General features: G+C 37.8%; 1 protein-coding gene and 1 long non-coding RNA gene across 2 annotated transcripts in view; both read right to left on the bottom strand.

Annotated features, from left to right (window-relative positions):
* Positions 1-15,266, bottom strand: part of EIF3H (eukaryotic translation initiation factor 3 subunit H) — a 96,296-nt gene extending 81,030 nt beyond the window's left edge. Inside the window, exon 1 of the mRNA XM_025993367.2 lies at positions 15,076-15,266. Coding sequence (XP_025849152.2) covers positions 15,076-15,207 — 132 coding nt within the window. The 5' untranslated portion in view covers positions 15,208-15,266. The remainder of the gene's footprint in view (positions 1-15,075) is intronic.
* A 196-nt stretch (positions 15,267-15,462) lies between these two features.
* On the bottom strand, positions 15,463-23,508 carry LOC140595144 (uncharacterized). Its single transcript, XR_011996539.1, has 3 exons — positions 23,443-23,508; positions 22,375-22,426; positions 15,463-15,539 (listed from the first exon to the last, which is right to left on the bottom strand). It is a non-coding gene; the product is annotated as an uncharacterized lncRNA (long non-coding RNA).

The raw sequence follows: 23,508 nt of genomic DNA, 5'->3' as shown, positions 1-23,508 counted from the left end.
TAAATAAATAAATCTTAAAAAAAAAGAAAAAGAAAGAAAAAGTTAAAAGATTTTAAAATCCAGCGACTACAGCAATTTACTGCATGAAGTTTCAACCAAAAAAAAAAAAAAAACCCAAAATTTCTTTCTGACAATGCTCCTGAGTTTACAGAATGTGGACTTATCTTGATTTTAGCATGTTTCTGGGGGTATGTAAAAAAGGAGTGGGTGAATAAGTGGCTTTGAAAGAGAAGAAAACGAAAAAATACAACTATAAGCCTGAACATCTACTGACTTTAAATTCTAATCTCCTGCTGATATGGTTACTCTTCACCTCTATTCACAGATCTCACTGCACTCACATATACAAAGGACTACACAATATGTGTATGTACATACCACCAAGGTCAAAGAGGTCACTTCTGGATATACAGTCTGGTTTTCAACAAGCAGAGAGGTCTGTTTAAGAGAAGCCTAACATAAGCCAATTTAAATCAGCAAAAATATCAATTCAAATTTTGAGCAAACTAACAGCAGTAAGTCTTCACCAAGAAAAGCTGGTTTCCCACTGTCCCTATAGTAGACAGAAAAAGGATCTGCTAAAAGCCCAATTAAAATTAAAGACATAAGGGGATCCCTGGGTGGCCCAGCAGTTTAGCGCTTGCCTTCTGCCCAGGGCATAATCCTGGAGTCCGGGGATCAGGTCCCACATCGGGCTCCCTGAATGGACCCTGCTTCTCCCTCTGCCTATGTCTCTGCCTCTCTCTCTGTGAGTCTCTCATAAATAAATAAATAAAATCTTTAAAAAATAATAAAAATAAAATAAAATAAAATTAGACATAAGTAGCTTTTAAATTGTAGAACTATACCTTCTATCATTTTAAACCTTCTTGTATAAAGCTGAGTTCACAGGGAATGTTCAGACGTTGCAACTTGTATTGTGCACCTAGAATAAGAAAACACTAAATCCATTTGTTCTTCTTTTTTTTTTTTTCATTTGTTCTTCTTTTTAAACAGCTCACAGATAAAAGAAATGCTGAAAGCATTTAAATGTTTTATCACTAAAGCCAATACAAAAAAAGCCAATCTAGTGATATTTAATAATCACAATAGTATTTTATACAAGGTTCTATATAAGATTATTAGACTCTGGTTATTTGAAGATGCTATTAGCTAAATAAAATAGGTATGCAAATAGTTTATAACAGGGCTTCTCAAAGTATCCATAATGAAGAACTTATTTTCCTCTGGGCCCTCACAGACCAATACCATAGTAAAAAAAAATAAAACTTACAAGAAAAGTGACATTTTTTCAAAAGAGAAAATACAAGCCCAGGGATCACACTCTTGGCTATCACAGCAATATTATACTGCTATAGAGGTTTTTAAACACTTAATCTCAATCCTGTGTTTATTTCATATAGACAGTAAACAGTTCACAAACCATACCCATATTTTAGGTGGCACTGGTTTATGGAAGCTGTAACATTAAGCAGGTAGACCATTCTCTCCTAGAAGATGAACATTTAGACATTATAATCAAACAAATCTTAATTTATGTTACCGATACGAAGTCTTTCAAAATATGACAATATTTCAATAGAGATATACTCCAAACTATGGGGCTATCGAGCCCAATAGTTCCTCTACCACCCCATGCTGCTTCTGTAGGAGAGGACAAGCATAGTCCTTAGATGGGGTCAAACCACTATTCTCTTAGCTCTAATTCCATTCTGAACACTGCATTTTCAACAGGGGTAAAAACAAACTTATGTCAGCGGCCCACTTTAAATTATAAGCTCTACAGGACAGAGGTAAGAAAGTGGATTATTTATCCAGTGAGTAAGCCTAGCTGAAGACCCAACATTCAAATGTCAATTTGCTGTCTTCCAATTGTTGTACATAGTAACTCTAGAAGTAATCTTAATTTATTAACCTTAATTTACTAATTTAATCTAGATTACTCTAAAAGTAATCTTAAATTTCTGTGTGAAAAAAAATAATGTTCAAGTGAGAAAGAAAATTTTAGTAAAAGCTTAAAAATTATTTCTTATGATTGTATACACAAATGTGAACCTCTGGTTTGTACAAAGAAAAACTATATAGCACAGTTGAAAGGCTGGAGTACTAGAATTCAAAATAAAGTTTGGCAGCCCTCATCTACCTCCTGTGGAGATAAATCAGTCAGTGCCTATCTCACAGCACTGTTGCAAAGATCAAAAAATAATCTGCCCAAAGTACCTAGAGCACACAGTGCCTAGTAAATTCTCAGAAACACAATAGCTACTAGAAAAAACATTTCACCTAATCCATTCACTCATCTGTCCACCTATCCAACAAATATTTAGTGACTGACTAGAATATGCCAGGTCATGTCACTGACCCTTGCCTCCCCAGAATGTTCAGTTTATTCCTCAGAGATTTTTTTCAGTCTAGTAAGATGTAAATATAATTTATTAAAAATCAACCACCTGGGCAGCCCAGGTGGCTCAGTGGTTTAGCGTGGCCTTCAGCCCAGGGCTGGATCCTGGAGACCCGGGATCGAGTCCTGCTCGGGCTCCCTGCATGGAGCCTGCTTCTCTCCCTCTGCCTCTCTCTCTCTCTCTCTCTGTGTCGTGAATGAATGAATGAAATCTTAAAAAAGAAAAAAAAAAACTTAATCTAATAAAGGAGATTTATTTAAAAAAAAAATCAACCACCTGACACCAAACTTCTAGTTTTGTTAAGACGTATCAATCATGTTGATCTAGAGCTCTTATAACAACCAATACCACAGGGTTTTTTTTTTTTTTTAAGATTTATTTATTTATTTATGAGAGAGAGAGAGAGAGAGAGAGAGAGGCAGAGACACAGGCAGAGGGAGAAGCAGGCTCCATGCAGGGAGCCCGACGTGGACTCGATCCTGGGACTCCAGGATCGCGCCCTGGGCCAAAGGCAGGCGCCAAACCGCTGAGCCACCCAGGGATACCCTACCACAGGGTTTTAAAACAAGACTTTTACATCTGTATTAAATTGTCAAAGTTAACAGTAAATGGACTTATTCAAAACAGCAGTGCATACGGTGTATACATGTGTTTACATATGCACGCAAGTTCCCTTAAAAATATCATCATCCTTGCTAAAGGTAAAGACTAGATCCACTCCAAGAGTTTCTTAAAACTGAAATAAAAAGGCAAAATACCCAACTGCACCAGTTGCTGGTCATTTGGAGAAGAGGTCAGGCAGGATGCATGATTCCTACACTGGCTTTATTCCAGTTTTATAGATTCTGGGAGGTAAGGTCCACAGCCTGAATTTCTCACATCAATCACTGTCAAAGAACAGCTATTACCATAGAAGAATTTTAGTCTCAAAGAAACTGTAATGCCACAGAATCTCCCCTTAGCATATTCTGTAAAGTCAATAACTAGACTTTCATTTAATTCTGGCTTCTTTCACTGACTGATCTGTGAACTTGGCAGTTTTCTTATTTGGTTAAGCCTAGATCATTTTTTTCTAACACTGAACAAAGAAGGTAGTTACTGCCAAAATGTAAATTCAAAAAGCAGAAAGCAGCATTAGTCTTAAATTTAACACATTTTATGGCTCAAGTGGGATAGGGGCTCCATTTCATAACTGGCTGAGTCAAATAATAAATAGGATTTAAATCACTGCTGTTCAGTTTTGATGTGAAAGAAATTTAAGTAACTTCAATAGCGAAAAAAAAAAAGACATTTTGCTCCTGACACATACAGGATTAGTTGCAATGCTCCAAAACACTTAATCAATATCACTTCTAGAATATTTCAGTTGAAAGAGCATACTTCATCATTATTCTCTTGGATCTAATGTTCATCAATGGTCCACAATTTTAAAGTTAAATCAACTAATAATTGTTGCAGAAAGGGGGAGAAAGGTAAAGTAGTCTCCAGAAATTCAACAGAATAGCACTGCTCTCCTCATAAAAATTGGTCATGAGAAAGTTCAATAATGTAATCAAACATACAAATGTATAATCACAATTAAATGTTAAGTGATGAGGATGTTTTATTTTTAACGTTAAGTTTTTACCAACTCAATGTACATAACCGATCTGCAAATTTTCCCAAAAACTAAAAAATTAATTTTTCCAAAGTAAAATGAGTGATAAAAAAAGCTTTCCTGGGCGTCGGGCTCCCGGCATGAAGCCTGCTTCTCCCTCTGCCTGTGTCTCTGCCTCTCTCTCTCTCTCTCTCTGTGTCTATCATGAATAAATAAATAAAATCTTAAAAAAAAAAAAAAAAGCTTTGCTGGAACAAAATTCATTTCCTCTCTCATACAAAACAAACCGAAAAATTACAAAACTGCTATGAGCGATCCACTCCTAACATGTTTTAAGTTTGTTATATTGAGGAGAATGGATCACTGCTTAGTTAGAAGGCCTTTAGGTGATCTGGGGGCACTTCAATTATAGTTTGTTTCTGTTCTTAACAGGAGGCAGTGCTTACTAAAATAAGTCCAGAAGGACACATTAAAAAGAGTAATTGTGACTGCCTCTGAGAAGATGGTGGTTGAAGATGGATGAAAGTGAGAGCTTCTTTGCAATACATACTCTTTTTTGCTTTTTGATTTATGTACCATAGGTTCAAGGGAAAATACTTTGGTTTTAATTGTTTTAAAGGCTATCCTTAAACCAAACTTGAAAATTTATCTACAGTTATCTACAAGTCCTCATTTGGAGGTAAAAACAGAAGATAAAGATCTTAATAGTCAGGGTATCAGGTTGGATTTTATTTTGTGTAATGGGGATTTTCCAAAAGGTTTTTGCATTCTAGGACTATAGCTGCCCTTTAAGATAATTATTTATGGGATGCCTGGGTGGCTCGGTGGTTGAGTGTCTGCCTTCGGCTCAGGTCATGATCCCAGGGTACTGGGATCAAGTCCCACAACAGGCTCCCTGCAGAGAGCCTGCTTCTCCCTCTGCCTGAGTCTCTGCCTCTAGGTTTCTCTCATGAATAAATATATCTTTTTTTAAAAAAGGTAATTATTTACTCAGCAGCATTGTGTGTAGTAGTAGCCAAGTATAAAATAGAATCTGTAAGACCAGTCACATGAGGCTTTTGCAATAATTCAGAGAGTAAGAAATGAATACTGTAGATAACACAGTTATAGACTCACAAACTAAGTGATCCTAAAAAAAACAATCCAAGGGAAACCCTATAGAGCAATCAAAGATGATATCAGAAGCCCTAGTGACTTGGGCAGATGGTGGTAACACTAACAGACAACAAAAAGCATCTCACTGGAATCACTGTAACAAGTATATTAGCATACTAATAGGCACATGTAATTTTAAAAATATAGAATAAGATTTTGGGCAGCCCAGGTGGCTCAGCGGTTTAAGCGCCGCCTTCAGCCCAGGGTGTGATCCTGGAGACCCAGGATCGAGTCCCATGTCCAACTCCCTGCATGGAGCCTGCTTCTCCCTCTGCCTGTGTCTCTGCCTCTCTCTCTCTCCGTGTCTCTCATGAATAAATAAATAAAATCTTAAAAAAAAAAGAGTAAGATTTTTAAAAATCCTAACTCCTTTGGCAATGATGCCAAGAAGCAGCACTTCAATCCTCTATACATGGGAAAATAAACTATATTATACAACTATTCTGGAGAGCAATTTGGCAACATGCTTAAAATCATGCATAATCTTCAAGCCATTAACCTCAATGTAGGTATTTATTAAAGCATAGGGAAAACATTAGAAAAGTAAACCTCAAAATCTTAATGGTGCTACCCACCCTCATGTTATGAGCTTATAAACTGAGAAATTTTCTTTCTGGTTTGTGTGTGTAGGCGTGTGCATGTGCATGTATCTAAGATTGATTTCTCCAAACTTTCCATTCAATGAATACATATTAATTTTTGTTTAAAAAATCGAATTTTAGCACATTACTACTGTCCCACAGATAAACTTTTGCTACTTACGTCAGATTAAACTAGCTTGGGACAAGGATAGAAGTAGAAGAGGTACTGAGGAAAAAAATTCATATTAATCATCAGGATGTGAGGAGTATCTGTGGTATTTAGGTACTATTTGGAGTAAAACTAAAACTCTAAAATGTTATGCCAAAATACAGCTGCTATCCAGACTCAAACAGTAAAAAAGTTTTATATTTTGATTAAGTTAATACTAAGTTATCACTATTTTGCTGAAATCAGTTTTCTCTCCTGTATTTTTGGGCTTGGTGCCAACATTAACAAAAATACAGGGTACTACTCTGGCATACACCAGTGTCTGTTTCAGCTTTTTCGGTTTTAATGAAATAAGTACAGTTTGTCACCATATAGATGGAGATGTATATTGCACTGTAATTTCTGCTATTAAATCTTATCTTGGGGATCCCTGGGTGGCGCAGCGGTTTGGCGCCTGCCTTTGGCTCAGGGCGCGATCCTGGAGACCCGGGATCGAATCCCACGTCGGGCTCCCGGTGCATGGAGCCTGCTTCTCCCTCTGCCTGTGTCTCTGCCCCTCTCTCTATCTCTCTGTGACTATCATAAATAAATAAAAATTTAAAAAAATTTTAAATCTTATCTTTAACAAGATATAACCATTTTATAGAATGATCTAAAAAAATAAAAATTAAATTAAATTAAAGAATGATCTACAGTTTATGGGGAAAAAAATCTATTTTCTCTTTAAGTATATTTTCTCATACATTGCTGAAGGAAATCATGTCCAAGTACCATAATTTAAATGATATTTTACAAAAGAAAAATTATGAACTAATCTCCAAGAAAAAGGAAATGCAACCAAGTTTCCGTGTCAGTGCTGAAATCGTAAGTTTTCACCCAAGAAATTAAGGAAGACCTGGTAAAGTACAAGTGAGGATATTTGACCAGAGGACCCTAGCTAAAGCCTAATGCTTTGTAGAGGCTTGTCTCCCCAGTATTAAAGGCTGGACTAAGCTGAACATCCAGAAAAACGCTAGGAAGACTTAAAATACCTAGTGCTGCTCAGCAAAGCTCTTGAAATCTCAGATTTTAAGCTGAAGATCAGAATTTATAATTATATAAGAGCTAGCTAGAGCCAAAGATGACAAGAAAACAAAAGAAACCTAAATATTGTGCACCTACACCTTTTAATGTCAAAAAAAACATTTGAAGAGTACATATGCCATTTCATCTGGGTCAGATATGCTACAACTAAAGTTAAAATTTTTCATTATCTCCCATTTACTCTGTAAAACATCGAGTTTGGAATCCCACTGTAATGAATACCAACTATTAAAATCAATACCAACTACTGAATCTGTTACTAGCAATAATTAAACATCAATAAAAATAATATATATTAAGCTTCTATTTATTACAATAGGAAGGCCACACGTTATCCTCATATTAAAGAAGAAACTAAGACCCAGAGATGCAACTGATTTTTTAAATCATTTCCCCCATGAGAAATACCGTGTATGCTATGCCCCTTAAGTTATTCCAAGACAGCTACAAGAAACACTGATATATATGCCATAAACACAAGATGCACGATCAGAAAGCAGTCTCAAAAAGGCAATGGATTTCAATAAGCCCTCTGACCTTAAAGGAAAGGAACAAAGTCCAGAATGTCTGCACGATTATACAAATCTTAAAAGCATCCTAAGAAGTCAGACAGACTTAGATTTGCCTATCCTAAGGCAAGTAAACAACCTTACTGAGGAATACCTACCAGCACTCCTCTCAATTGTCTTTGGTATGCCTCCTATTTTCTTCAATGTTGATTCCCCAATATCTTACAGTGTGACCCACCAGCTAAAGTTGCCTTTTCCTAAATAAGAATGTTTACTAAATTGACTTCTTTTAGCTACAAATCTTCCCCTTGAATATGACAGATTATTAAATATACAGATTCTGATATATTAGGTTTCTTGTACATTTTAAAGTTCTAAGTCTGTAAGAGACTTAAGTTTTGGAAAATGCACTTCCTGATGCTCGAGCAAGAAACACTGGATTAATTCTTTTGTGAACACTACTTCTATTTCCCCTTATCCTGAGATTCATCAAGTCACATAACCTATATATATATACACATATATATATATATGAGCTTCCTCATTTGTAAAATGGGGGTAATAATGGTTCCCAAATCAGAGCTATACAGTTTCAATGCTATAATAAATATAAAGTACTCTGAATAGTACCTAGCACATTAATAACAGCTAACAGCTACTGAGTACTTACAATATATGAAGCAGTTGAATGGAAAACAAAATGAAAAAAGGTGGCAATTTGTGATTTGAGTCCAAGCTCCAAGTTAAAATCACTTTATGCCCTTGAAAAGCCACTCAGTTTCCATGAGTGACTGAATAGACATCTAATCCAGCTAATATTAGTTCTATCAGCTCCTGAAGTTCCAGGGATATAATATTGTATGTCCTGTCAAACGTTTTAATCTACTATAAAACACTATTACTTAAAATTAGTGATACCTTACTTGCCAAAGCAAAAATATAAGTAGTCAAATTGTCAGACCGCATACTTAATTCAATCCTCACTCAGAGTCTGTTTAGTCTCATATTAAAAATAATCCTAACAAGACTGCTTATCTGGTTTACTATCCACAGCAAATGACAAGTTGGAAATAAATGGGGTAAAAGACATGTAAATTTACCAACAAAACAGTAAGAAGAAAGGTAGCCAACTAGAAAGACAAATTACTCAAGACACCTCAAAGACACAGGACAATATAGAAATAAACAGATGTAAATACCCAAAGGGATTCAAGAGGACTGTCTAGTATGGGGCAATAAATTTTGTTCTTAATGATAATACTAAGTCATCAAAACTTGGCTATGTCCAATATTCTCTGACTAAAGAGGCAGAAATTTATGTAATACACTTCAGAATGACTTATAATTAAAATGGCTAAAATGTAAAATTTTGGTGCTTGAAAGAATTTCAAGTTATTTGACTAAAATACCCAAGTATGTGAAGCAACTTATTCTTTCCTGAAGACAATCTGGAACACCTGGGTGGCTCAGTGGTTGAGCATCTTGCCTTTGGCTCAGGTTGTGATCCTGGGGTCCTAGGATCCGAGTCCTGAATCGGGCTCCCTGCAAGGAGCCTGCTTCTCCCTCTGCCTATGTCTCTGCCTCTCTCTCTGTCTCTCTCATGAATAAATAATAAAAACCTAAAAGAAAAGAAGGAGCCAAGAGCCACACAATTTTTTGTTGTTGAAACATTAAAAGGCCAAACTGTATTCTACTTGAGACATGGATTTTAGACTAGGGCTTCCATTTCATAGTTTAATGCGCTGCAATCTAGTCTCTGTAACTTCATGTAGTGTCTCACACACACACACACATACACACAAAATATACAGTCATATGTGTCATAGCCTCGTATAATCTCCTTACAAATTGGAATTACTCATTTCAGTTCACAAAGCACTTCTACCACCATTTTCTCATCAGATCTGAATAACCACCAGTTAAGTAAGACAGGTAACATCTACCCTTAAAACTGTTGTGAGAATCAGACATAATCTAACTGAACTTTCCTTCACAGGGTCTTATAAATAGCAGGTGCTCAATTAACACTAGTGATTTTTCTTATAGATAAGACACCGATGCTTAAAAAAAGGAAGAAATATGAGTGAGTTTATAAAGCTCAGTCTCCCAGACTCACTGTGTTCCTCACCAACACATTGCTACAAAGCATTTACTGCCCCAGTTTCCTCACGATTCATTTTCAAGAAAATTTCTTGTACCACAGAACTGTATTAATTCATTTATAGTATCTTAGTGCTTTCTTTGTGTCAGTCACTATTAACATTGCAGTGAACAAACCTGACACTGGCCCTGCTCTCAGGAAGTTGGTATTTTAGTTTGAGAAAACAAGCAACAGGGCAGCCCGGGTGGCTCAGCGGTTTAGTGCTGCCTTCAGCCCAGGACCTGATCCTGGAGACCCAGGGTTGAGTCCCGCATCAGGCTCCCTGCGTGGAGCCTGCTTCTCCCTCTGCCTGTGTCTCTACCTCTCTCTCTCTGTGTGTCTCTCATGAATAAATAAATAAATAAAATCTTTTAAAAAAAGAGAGACAGAGAGAGAGAAGACAAGCAACAAATCAGAGAATTTCAACAGTAACAAAGGGCCCAACAGAGTGAATATAAAGGTCAATGAACTGATGGGGTCACTGTAGAGCAGTTGGGAAGTACCTGTGAGGTAACATCTGAGCTGACACCCAGATGACAAAGTATATGGAACTCTGACTTTTTCATTTATTAGTAACATATTCTACCTTACTTCCAATAAAGGATGGATGAGGTAGCTAACAATTTTAAACAGTAAGATAGTTTTACATAAAGAGAAAAACAAAATTTAAAAGGAAATAAATTTCTATGGTAATTAGTTTTAAGCACTGGAACTATGAAAGATACAAATATTTTACAATTTGGTACCTTGGGGGCATAGTCAGTTAAGCAATGGTCTGACTCTTGGTTTTGGCTCAGGTAGTGATCTCAAGGTCAAGACCAAGCCCTGCTTCTGGAGTTTGGCTCCAGACTCAAGAATTCAGCACAGTGTCTTCTTGTCCCTCTCCATCCCCCACTAACAATCACTCTCTCTGTAAAATAAATAAATAAAATCCTAAAATTTTTTTTACAATTTTGCCTTCAAATTGTCATCTCAGTGAGAAAAGAAAAATAAACAGGAAACCAGTAATGAACAGTCTAGGACCATGTGTCAAGATGAGCAATATAAGCAGTCATCATAAAAAGTTCAGATAAAGGAAGAAATCAATGTGGACCAGAACAATACTTCTCAAACATTAATATGCCATAAATCACCTGATGCAGTAAATCAAGATGGGGGCCTGAGATTCTGATATACTGTATTTCTGCATTTTTAACAAGGTACCAGGTGAGAGCAACTCAGCTTGTCTCTCTAATCCATGGAAACTGGTTTGGGGGAATGACATGGGTTTTACATGAAAAGTTCAACAGGAAGGATAAGTTTGATCTTTTCTAGGAACAATGAGATCATTTGACTACAACAAAGATCCACAGATCCACTCCTCCATTCCAAGAGGATACATGAGCACTGACTCTGCAGGGTACAGTACAAGTCACATTGACAAGTCTAATGGAATGGACAACGAAAAGATTCCTGTGAGATACCGTTTCACACAAGGAAAACAAGCCATCTAATTGTCCATTAATGGTCAGATGAGGACAATTATGTCATATTTATACAATGAGATGCTCTACCGTAATGAAAATGAATGAATTATAGCCACTTAGTCTAGAATGGGCTAATCTCAAAAACAATGTGAGATATGCATATATGACTCAAGACATTAGAGAACAAGTACTATGATTTAATTCACATTTCATTCATATTATCAATATAAAGAGGCAAAAGTAAACAAATTGTTTAGAAATACATTATGGTGAAGCTATAAAGAAAACCCAATCCTTGAAACAAAACTCACAATAGTGATTACATAGTCGGGATTAGGGATGGGAGAAAAGAACGAAATAGGGGAAGAGGTTTCAAAGACATTCATAATGTTCTATTTCTCAGGTTGAATGGCAGATAACTGGATGTTAATTTTGTGATTATTTAAATTATGTATCATAGATATAATTGCATGTGTGATATTTTGCATGTGTGAGAATATTTTGGCATTTTTTATACTTCTTTGCAAATGCTATCAATGATTTTTCTAAATACTAAATCAGGGGGACACCTGAGTGGCTCAGCAGTTGAGCGTCCACCTTTGATTCAGGACGTGATCCCAGGGTCTGGGGATCGAGTCCCACATCAGGCTTCCTGCATGGAGCCTGCTTCTCCCTCTACCTGTGTCTCTGTCTCTGTGTCACTCATGAATAAATAAATAAAATCTTTAAATAAATAAATACTAAATCAGGGATGGAGATTCTAACAGTGAGTTGAAGAAAGAATGAAAAACTACAAATCTATGTAATTAACCATTGACTTCAAGAGGAAAAAAGTGGCAACTAAGAATGGAACACAGTGTTACGTGAAAAAGAGAACTGAACATTTTAACATGGGAAAAGTCCTGACAATGTTCGTAAGAGGAAGGTAATATTAAAGATATAGAAGATTTTATGAAATAGACCAAAGGTAGGAAAGGAAAGGGTCAATACAAGAAGAAAAACAGGTCTTGACCTCTAACAAGATGGCAGGAACAAATGTAATTAAACACCAAGCTAACAAATTGTCCTATGTGGCTGGAACATACACTTTCTACAAGTCTTGGAAACAGTAGGAAATTAATCTGAACACAAAACCAAGGACATCTTAGAAGGCCTTGAATTCAATACAATATCACTGTAAACATTTCAGGAAGGAAGTTAACAAGATCTTAACTTTCACATTAAGTGAAGGTTTTAATGAAAATATGAAGGAAGGGGGCACCTGGGTGGCTTAGCTGGTTAAGCATCTGCCTTTGGCTCAGGTCATGATCCCAGGACTCTGGGTGCCTTGTGTCCAGCTCCTTGCACAGAGAGGAGACTGCTTCTCCCTCCCTGCTCTGCTTGTGTGTTCTCTTTCTCTTGCTATCTCTCAAATAAACTAAATCTTAAAAATGAAAATTACAAAAAAATGTATGAAGGATTGACTGAAGAGGGCTAAGAGAAGAATTCAAGATATCTTTAAAATAATCTATAAGATATCAGGACATGAACTAGGACCAGTACAAAAATGAGGGACACCTGGGTGGCTCAGTCATTAGGTGTCCAACTCTTGATTTTGGTTCAGGTCATAATCTCAGGGTCATAGGATGTAGCCTCACAGCCAGCTAGCACTTGGTGGGTGGGAAGTCTGCTTCTCTCCTTCCTCTGACCCACACCCTTACCCTGCCCACTCCCTCTCTTAAAATAAAGAAATCTTAAAAAAAAAAAAATGAAATATTTTATTCATTCATTTAAATTCTATCCATATCAGCTAAAAGGTTCTATCGGAAACATAACTCATGAAAGAGCATAGTCCCTTGCCTGCCCTCAGGAGCTTACATTCTGGTGGGGGAGACAAGAAAACAAAGACAGTTACAGGCAGTGGAAAATGCTATGAAACAGAGTGGTGTGATGGAGGATGATGGAGACAGAGATACATTTCGACAGGTTTGGTAGGCAAAGCCGTTCTTAAAATGCGGCATTAAAGTCAAGGACCAGGGCAGCCTGGGTGGCTCAGTGGTTTAGCGCTGCCTTCAGCCCAGGGCGTGATCCTGGAGACCTGGGATCAAATCCCACATCGGGCTCCCTGCATGGAGCCTGCTTCTCCCTCTGCCTGTGTCTCTGCCTCTCTCTCTCTCTCATGAATAAATAAATAAAATCTTAAAAAAATAAAAATTAAAAATAAAGCCAGGGACCTCGGGGATCATAAGAAGCCACCAAGTAGTAAGAAATACTTGAGTATTTCAGGAGGAAACAAAGAACTAAAATGTCACTAGGAATGTAGTCTACAAGTAGGAGGTGAGTTTGGAGAAGAGACTAGAATAGCAGGACCTTGAAGAATGGGGTAAGAAGTCTGTATTTTATTCAAGTGGACATGGTTGATGGCATATAGATGAGAAGCAGAGAAATTTGATATAGGGACGCCTGGGTGGCTCAGCAGTTGAACGTCTGCCTCTGGCTCACGCTGTGATCCTGGGTCCTGGGATCAAGTCCCGCATCGGGCTCCCTGCATGGAGCCTGCTTCTCCCTCTGCCTGTGTCTCTGCCTCTCTCTCTCTCTCTCTCTCTCTCTCTCTCTCTCTCTCTCTGTCTCTCATGAATAAATAAATAAAATCTTAAAAAAAAAAAAAACAATGGAATTTGATACATTTTGGAGGTGGAACTAACAGGATTTGCTGACGGAGGAAAAAAAAAAAGTAGGTTAATGCCTAGGTTTTCTGACTTGTTCAAATGCATAGATGATAGATCCATTTCCTAACACAGGAGACCAAGGAAAGACCAAAGAGGAGAAAGGAAGGAAAGGGAGATGGCCATACTTTTATTTTGGACAAGTAAAATTTGAGATGCCTCTAAGATATCCAAATAGGGATGTCAGGCAAGGAGTGGGGTGTTCAAGAGTGGCACTCAAAAACCAAGTCTGGCAAGAAATATAAATCTAAAGGTTATCAGAATATAAATTATATTTAAAGCCACAAGAAAGGAATTTAAGGAGTATCTGCTGTTGTGACTTTTTGGAACACAAACAATAACACTTGAGCAACTAGGGATTAAATGGTCATTAACTATGTCCCAGAACACTGTTCTAGTTATTGACACATATTAAGCCAATTTTAATCCTCAAAACAACCGAAATGAGGAACATAAATGTAAAGATTAACTTAACCAATACCATTCAGCTAATTTTAAATTTTTTTTTTTTTAATGATTTTACTTACTTATTCATGAGAGACACACAGAGCGAGAGGCAGACACAGGCAGAGGGAGAAGCGGGCTCCATGGGGGGAGGCTGATGCGGGACTCGATCCCAGGACCTGAGCCACCAGATGTCTCTTAATCAGGTGGGACTCAAACCCACGCCGTCTGGCTCCAGGAGTGTGCTTTTACCTCCTCTGGTTACACCAGTCAAACAGAGACCGGATAGAAAGATACCTAAACCCCAATCCCGAGGCACTCCAACAGGCACAGACGGGGAAAGGGGAAGCCAACATAAGAAGTGTTTATCCCCACTCCACGGCTTCACCGGCTCACAAGTGGCTATAAAGTCAATCTCCACTTGGGAAGTTACGGATGTCAGACCCCCAGCAGAGAAGCAATGAAGTTTACCTCACCTTCCAAAAGCCGTAGATTCCTAGATCCTTCTTGACACCTCCCTTCCCCTGTGTGTCTTCCAGACGACTCTTTCTCCAAATCTAAGCGTCTCATGACAAGACCCCAACAATCTGTCATACACACACCCCTAGCCCCTGTTCCCTAAGTCCTCAACCCCCACGATGGGTGGCAGAGAAAGTTGTCGCGCCTCCCCACAAACAGTGAAGATGAAAGAGAAAGGTTTTCGGGGAAAACTTTGTCCCAGTCTCACCAGGCCCCAGGCAGAGGCTGCCAAGCAGCGCGTCTGGCGGGACAGGACGAAGAACTGAGGTCCCCACGTGGACCCGGCGAAACGGAAGCCCACTCACCAAGCCATCTATCTGCACTTGCTTCACGGCCGAATCTCCGGACCCGCCTTTGCCTTTGCCTTTCCCCGCCGGGCCGGTGGTGGAGCTGGAAGAAGTGGCCGCGGAGCCGGCGCCTTCCTTGCGGGACGCCATCTTTTCAGCCGGACAGGAAAAAAGAGAAACGTGAGTGGCCGGAAGCGGAAGTACGCACTTCACGTGACGTCACGCACAGCCCGGCGCCGAGGGGCGGAGCGGGGAGGAAAGGCTGGCGCGGGGCCCCGCCTCCCTCCGCCCGTCCCGCTTCCACGCTCCCGCCAGGGTGCGCCTTTGCGCATGTGCGAAGTGCGTTTGCGGCTTCTTTCTCCTCAAAAGCTTTCTAAGACGCAGGTAGACTTTTAAAGGTGTTTCCCACCTCACGTTTAGTCGGTCTCCATGAGTCAGTTGGCCGTAACAGCGTTATAGCTCTCATGCATGTAGCGTCCCGCCTGAAAACGATTTCACTTTTAATTTTTTTGTTTTAAATAAAAATTTTGTGAAATTTTGTAAACTATGAAGAGCTCTGCTAACTCCGATCACACATACTGGGAAACTGAGGCGCAGTTTGTCCAAGGTCATTCTGTTGATCGGTACGAGCTGGTATTGCAATTTGCTTTATTTAGGTAATTTTACATAGCGGTCTCTAACCACTTAGAAATTAATTAAAATATGGCAGCTTTGATCAGAATACAAAGAATGAATAGCCCTTTGCTGATACTAGTTTCCTGCAGGATTTACCCGAGTACCAAAGAAGCTATTTTACGTAGTGTTCAGGGTTGATGCAGAACATACTCCCTAAAAATCATGCTGACTTCTAACAGTTCTCTGAAATACAAAACCCAAGTCTTTGAAAGAATACTAAAAAAATAAATAAAAATTTTTAAAAAAGAAAGAATACTTGACAGCTTTAGCAAATCATTTTAGATAAGGGATTTAAGACATTCTTTCCGTCTTTCCAAATTTTGCCTGTTGCTTATTTTTGAAATGTTTACTCCTTCAAGAGATGTCTGTGCAGAACTGATCATTCCCAAATTGATTTTCCCTAGACGCCTCCACTGAAATCCACACCGTCATGTCCATCTGCCTATGCAACTTCTCTACTTAAACGTTCAACATGCTCTTCCAACCCAGACTTTCCAAAACTGAACTCCAAATACCACCTCCCTCCATAGTCTTCCTCATCTCATTGTATGACAGCTCAATTCTTCCAGTTTTTAGACCAAAAACCCTAGAGTCATCTTTGACTTCTCTGTTTCCCTCACACCCCTGCAGCCAACCCTAGCTCAGACTCTACAAGAAAGGGAATTCTAGGAAGTATGATTCCAGCTTAGCAAAGTTGACATAGTACAAATCCACCCAATTATAGGCTGTCGAAAAGAAACTCATTTCAAATATAGTAATATAGGCACACTGAAAGTGAAATGATGGAAAATATATCATGCAAACATTACGCCAAAGAATGCAGGAGTGTCTATATTATTAATACCAGATAAAGGAGAATTTGGAGCAAAGAAAACCACCAGAGACAGAGAGAGACATTATATAATGATAAATTGGCCAATCACCAAAAACACATAGTAATTCTAAATGTGTATTCCCTAGCAACAAAGCTGAGCTTCTGTAAAGAAAAAACTCCTGGAACTCAAAGACAAATAGACATATACACAGCCATAGTTTAAGACATCAACTCCCCTCTCTCAACAATTAACAGAACAACTAGAGAGAAAATCATCAAAAATATAAAAGAACTCAGCAATACCATCAACAGGATCTAATCAACATTTATAAAACATTCCACCGAACAACAGAATACACATTTGTTTCGTTATTTTCAAATGCCCATGGAAGGTATGAACCGTATCCTGAGCCATGAACAAACCTCAACAAGTTTAAAAGAACTAAAATCACAGAATATGTTCTCCAACCACAACAGATTCAAACTAGAAGTCAAAACAAAAAGGTAACAGAAAATTTTCCAAATACTTGGAAGCTAAACAACATGCTTCTAATAACCCATGGATCAAAGAGGAAGTCTTCAGGGAACTTTAAAAACACAAACACATTGAACTGAATGAATGTGAAAACATAAAATGTCAAAATTTGTGAGACACAGCTACATCAGTGCTAAGAGAAAAGTTTATAGCTAAATGTATACATTATGGAAGAGGAAATATCTCAAATCAATAACCAAAGCTCCCTTCTCAAAATCTTAGAAAAATAAGAGCAAAATAAACCTAAAGTCCTGGGTGGCTCAATTAAGCATCTGCATTTGGTTCAGGTCATGATCCCAGGGTCCTGGGATTGTGTAGGGCTCCCCATTCACTGGGGAGTCTGCTTCTCCCTCACCCTTCCCCCTGCTTGTGCACTCTCTCTCTCTCTTTCCCTCTCAAATAAATAAATAAATTAATAAATAAATAAATAAATAAATAAATAAAATCTTTAAAATAAACATTAAAAAGGGCAGCCCAGTGGTTTAGCGGTTTAGCGCCACCTTCAGCCCAGGGCATAATCCTGGGTTCTTGGGATTGAGTCCCATGTTGGGCTCCCTGCAGGGAGCCTGCTTCTCCCTCTGCCTGTGTCTCTGCCTCTTTCTCTCTCTCTGTCTCTCTCTCTCTCTGTGTCTCTAATAAATAAATAAAATATTTTTTAAAAAATAAAAATAAAAAATAAAATAAAATAAACATAAAAAATAAAACCAAAGCGTGCAGAAAAATTTAAATAACAGATTATTGCAGAATGCTGATTATTCTCTACTGATCACCCAAAGAAGTTTGGTCAGAGTCATTACATTGTACTTCTGCCCCCCGCCCCAGCCAAAAGCAGTTTGATATCATGGATATTAATGTTATTGTGGCTATTCATTTACTGAACAAAATATATTTACCCTGTATTTGTAATAATACATTCTTCATTATTTCTGTCACAGGAACTAAAGTTTTTAGCAAACTTCTACATATCCCGAAAATATTACAAATTTAGTCAGAAGCAAAAAGAGAGAGGATGGGAAGGACCTTCCAAAGCAAGCTGTGGGCTGTGCCGGGGGGTGACTACTGCCTAGAGTCAGGAAGCAAAGAATAGCCTGTCATACCTGAATGAAAAAGTGAAAAAATAAACAGTCTGACTAGTTCTGCTTTGTGGCATAGTAACTCTACCCACTAGGAAAACACAGCCCATTGAATGTCAGACTGTCACCAGTCCAGCCAGCCATATACTCTAGAAACCAGCCAGTGTTGGAGCTGCTTTTTCTGACTTGGCTAAGGCCTACTTAAATCTTTCAATGTAGTAAAATGAGAGTCAAGACACCCAAGATGAGCCATAGGATTTTTTTTAAATGCCACTTTATTCCTATTTAGTACACAGATGAGCAGAAGAATTTTTTTTTTTTTAATATCAGCTTATTCCTATTCAGTTGTTCCCTGCTTCCAGACCTCTGTGGAAGGCAAAGTTCCTTTGAACATCTGATAAGTCTCGAGGCCTGAGCTGAGCAGCTCTCTAGGTCATGGAGTAGATAGACATAGATTGGGCTCTGTGTCTGTGCCTGCCCAGGGCTCATAGCTAACCTCTATAGGACCAACTTAACATCTGTTCTAGCTTTCGTGGGAAGGAAGAGGGTAGGAAATAATCTGATCTTTCTATTTACTGTTCCTTTTGGGAAATAACTGTATATCCATGACAACAGCTAAGAGGTTGTCCTCTACTATCCATTAGAAACAAACAAAGCTAGGAAACTTTCAAAGCTTCCAGCAAGAGATTCTGTAAGAGATGTATGTTCTTAACTCTTCTATATAGATTATTTTCTAGGAAAGAAGTACAAAGATCTTTTTTACCCTTGGGAAGGAGATGTGGTTATGTAATGGTTATGAGATCTCCAAAAATATCAGATTAGCTCTTCCTTCTTTCAGGCGTCACAAGTAACAGGGAATGGAGAGAAACAGGAAGGCTACCCTCCAATGATACTCACTCGTCAGGAGGGGATCAGAAACTCCCCCTTCTATGGAAATGAGAGGAAAGGGCAATTTCTCCTCCTCCCTATGAGACTATATGGTGTCATCATAAATAACAGGCCAAGTCTACGACACAAAAATTAGATGTAAGCAAAGCCAGAAGAAACAACATATAAATAAGGAAAAACTACAAATATTTAGAAGTCTACAAATATTCACTTGGCCAAAGAAAATCATCAGGCTGAAACACTAACATTTTGCTTAATATTTATTTTTTTATTTTTATTTTTTTAAAGATTTTATTTATTCATTCATGATAGACAGAGAGAGAGAGAGAGAGAGAGAGAGAGAGAGGCAGAGACACAGGCAGAGGGAGAAGTAGGCTCCATGCAGGGAGTCCAACGTGGGACTCGATCCCGGGACTCCAGGATCACGCCCTGGGCCAAAGGCAGGTGCCAAACCGCTGAGCCACCCAGGGATCCCCTTTGCTTAATATTTAACTAGAGTGGAAAAGATGCCTTTGGGAGATGCTGAAAGCAGATAATAGCAACAGGTTTCTGCATCCAAGCCTCTTCCTAATGTTGACAAGAACATATGCAGAACATCTTAAATTTCTTTAAAGTAAGGTATTATAGAGGTAATACCATCATTTTTCCTTTTACTTATTTATTTTTTTAAGTGAGCTCTATGCCCAAAATGGGGCTTAAATTCACAACTCTGAGACCAAGAGTTGCACGTTCCACCAACTGAGTCAGCCAGGCACCTGCATCATTTTTCCTTTTAAAATACACTTTTTGGGGGGCTGGATTTAGCAAATATTCCATCAGTTAGGTCATTTTGGGCTATAAGTAACAAAAAAAACAAATACACACACACAAACAATTTTAATTATTTTAAACAAGAAGGATATATATTCAATCACATAATAAAATTTCTAGTACGAGCATATTCCGAATAAAGTAGCATAAAATCTCAGTTCCATATCATTATGATTCTCTTGACTCTGGCTTCTGACATGTTTTGGTTCTGTCCACAGACTGGCTACCCCTATAATTTCAAAACAGCTGCCAGTAGCAATGGACACAATGCACTTATTTTCTTACATTTATTGCGAGAAAAAGAAAACCTCTCCCCCACGCATGGGGAAAAAGGATCTTTCTCTTTAGTCTGATTGGGATCAATTTAAGTCCTAAGCTTCCCTCTATGTACATGTGGAATGAGACTGTGTGAGGCCATTGTTTAAAGAGCTAAGTGATTTGCTCAGTATCACGAAAGGAACAATAGAGAGATCGAGCCAATAAAAAGAAAATAATATTCATTTATACATATGACCCAGCATGTAGGCATTTTCTATGTGTTTGCTAAAATAATAATAATTTAAAGAACAACATTTGGCCTTTTCATCCCAGTATTTTGATTTATGAATTACCAACTAGTATTAAAACAAGTGATCTAGCACTGAAAACATTAGCACAGGTTCTAAGAGTGACTTTTCTTTTGTATAATATCATGTAATTAATACCTTGTATTGGTGCAATTTAATTATAAATATGAGACTTTGAAATAATATTCTACTGGATTATTGAAAGTCTGTTTAATTTCTTGCCACCAGGAGTTCGGTTTCTGCCCTAAAGTCCTCCTGCTGCTTAAAAATATATACGAAAGCATGAGTGAAATGGTTGTCTTCAACATTTTGTTCAATATAAATAAATAGTGTTTGTAGAAAATCCTTTTGATGCCATAATCTGACATAATTTTCAATCTTCGAACTCCTTTAAGTAACAGCAATAATATTTGCTTACCTAGAGTAATTTTACAAGGATTCATTAATCTTCTAAAATGCTTTGATAAGTTAAAATGAAAGACCCCATACGGTACAAACTTCTCTACTAGTTTCAGTTATGATTTAATTAAATTTCAAAGGGCAGTTTGTTATGCATCAAAGTAAAATAGTTTGCACATTGCTGCCACTTTTGAACTTTTCCTCTTCTCTACCAGTTTTCGATTTTACCTTAATTAATACCATTAAACATTTTGTTAGTAACCTCCCGATGTAGAACACTATTCAGATCTGTTATAATGAAATACTGAATCCCTTTAGACTTAATTCCCGTGGCAGTATTTGTTCTCTGTATGATTTCATTCAGATAGACTATTACAGCAAGCAAATTTGCTAGCCTAATTTTACAGCCATCTGATAACCAATGGTGGATACTTCCTGTTTACTGCCTGGTTTGAAAATATCGTTGACAAACCGAAATCCCTTGAAATTTTTTTCTAAGAGACATTTTCTTTATTCTCATATACCCTGGAGGAAGTGCTCACTGGTACTAGTTGGGCCAACAGACAAAAATCCTAATTGCTTTCTTTAATTGACAACTGGGTTGCACTAACATTTCCTTGATGTTTATTGCCCAAGCAGCTGGAGGTGGTGGGGGTGGGGGGTCTTCGTATTTAAATAACTTTACTCAACAGAAGATTCATCCCATTGACATATCCAGTTCAAATCAAATTGTTTAAACTTTCAAAAGAAAAAAAAATGTTAAGATAGCTTTTATTGTATGTAAAAAGGTTTAACTTAATTTGCCTTGAAAAAATATTCTACCTTTTACAGAAAATATATAAACTAGAATTTTTAGTCTGTTCAAAGAAAGGGCAATTATATTGGCAAGCACAAACCAACATCAAAGTTTCATCGAAAACATCTGACAATTTAAAATTCTGGCAAGTAGTTTTAACTTTATCAGTTAGGAGTGGGTTTGGCTGCATATAAAAGAAACTGAATGTGCCATTCTAGATTTATCCTCGGATGAAAAAAAAAAAGTACCATTCTGGTGAGTGATGTCGATAATGAGGGAAGCTGCATATGTCTTGAGGCTGGGGATATATAGGGAATCCCTGCATCTTCCTTTTAATTTTGTTGTAAACCTTAAGTTGCTCCAAAATAAATAAAGTCTCGGGAAGTGGAAAAAAAAAAAACTTAAAATAATATTTTTTAAACCAAGGTAAAAGTTTATTTTTCTTCTCATGTAAAACAAGTCCAGACATAGAAAGCCTAGATTTGGAAAGATGGTCTCACAAATAACACAGACTCCTTCCTTTATCTGCTTTGCCAGGTTAGCATGATCTCCATGCCCAAGTTTACCTCATGGACTAAAATAGGCTTCTAGTATTCCATTCATCACAACCCAATTCCAGTAGGAAGGAAGAAAGTGGAAAAAAACCAAAGTGCCAATCGCTGAGCTAAGTTGGCATCTTTTAAGCAGCCTTCCCAGAAGTCCCTTGTAACATTTATACTTATGTATCCTTGGCTAGAACTTAACCATATGATGATACTTACCTTCACAGAAGTCTGGAAAATGGATTCTTTTCTTTGAGCACGTATTAATGTCCTGAATAAAATCAAAATTCTATTACTAAAAAAAAAGAGAGTTTGGGTGACAATTCACAGTCTGTCACATCCACTATGTTATATGTGATGGTTTTGTGGGGAATGTCATGCAGCCATTAAAAATAATGAATGAGATCTATGCCAACTGACTTGGGGTATGTGGCGGGGGAGGATTTCCACAAGGATTGCTGGGTGAGAAAAGCAAAATGTATAAAAGTGATAAAATATTATTTCATTTTTAATAACATAAAGTGGCAAAACTCTACATGTGTGTCTGCAAATGATGTGTAAGTATATGAGTATGAGAAATTGAAGGATACACAGTAGGTTGTTCATGTCTTTTCTGGGCAAGGGAAGAAGGGATGAATATCTTTGTGTTGTTCCATTGTTCCACTTGTTGTGATAGCCATTTTTGCAATTTGAAAAACATAAAAATGTTTTAAAACATTGAGGAGGGATCCCTGGGTGGCGCAGCGGTTTGGCGCCTGCCTTTGGCCCAGGGCGCGATCCTGGAGACCCGGGATCGAATCCCACATCAGGCTCCCGGTGCATGGAGCCTGCTTCTTCCTCCACCTGTGTCTCTGCCTCTCTCTCTCTCTCTGTGACTATCATAAATTTAAAAAACAAAACAAACAAAAAAAAACATTGAGGAGCCTCCAGATCCAACCTTCAAAACACTGTCTGCCACATATGAAAATTCACGGTAAGCAAGTCCAGGATGGAGTTTATCACAGGGGATCCTAGTGAAGAACTTAGTAGGCCCTCAATGCAGTTTACCTAAGTTGTTTTAAATGACTTATTTAGGGAAATTATTTGCTTAGGACATGTGTTAGCTACACAATATTAGAAAGAACATTGTATTCTTTTTGAACTAATGGATGTTAACCAATGTTTTAAAATATTTAAATATGAATGTAAAGCAGAATAATGTCACAAGAGATCTTTGTGAATTATCTGGAATACTAACATTTATGAAATTAAACAAAATAACCTTTATGAGTTGTATTTAATGTTTACCTATTTAATTCCATTTCGGCCATGAATCTTTCATGAAGAAGTCTTGTTTGGGAATTAGCCACACCT

The sequence above is a fragment of the Vulpes vulpes genome, chromosome 13 (assembly GCF_048418805.1).
Source record: "Vulpes vulpes isolate BD-2025 chromosome 13, VulVul3, whole genome shotgun sequence".
NCBI classification, from domain to species: domain Eukaryota; kingdom Metazoa; phylum Chordata; class Mammalia; order Carnivora; family Canidae; genus Vulpes; species Vulpes vulpes.
Note: the sequence above shows the minus strand (reverse complement) of the source record. Positions and strands in the feature narration are given on the sequence as shown.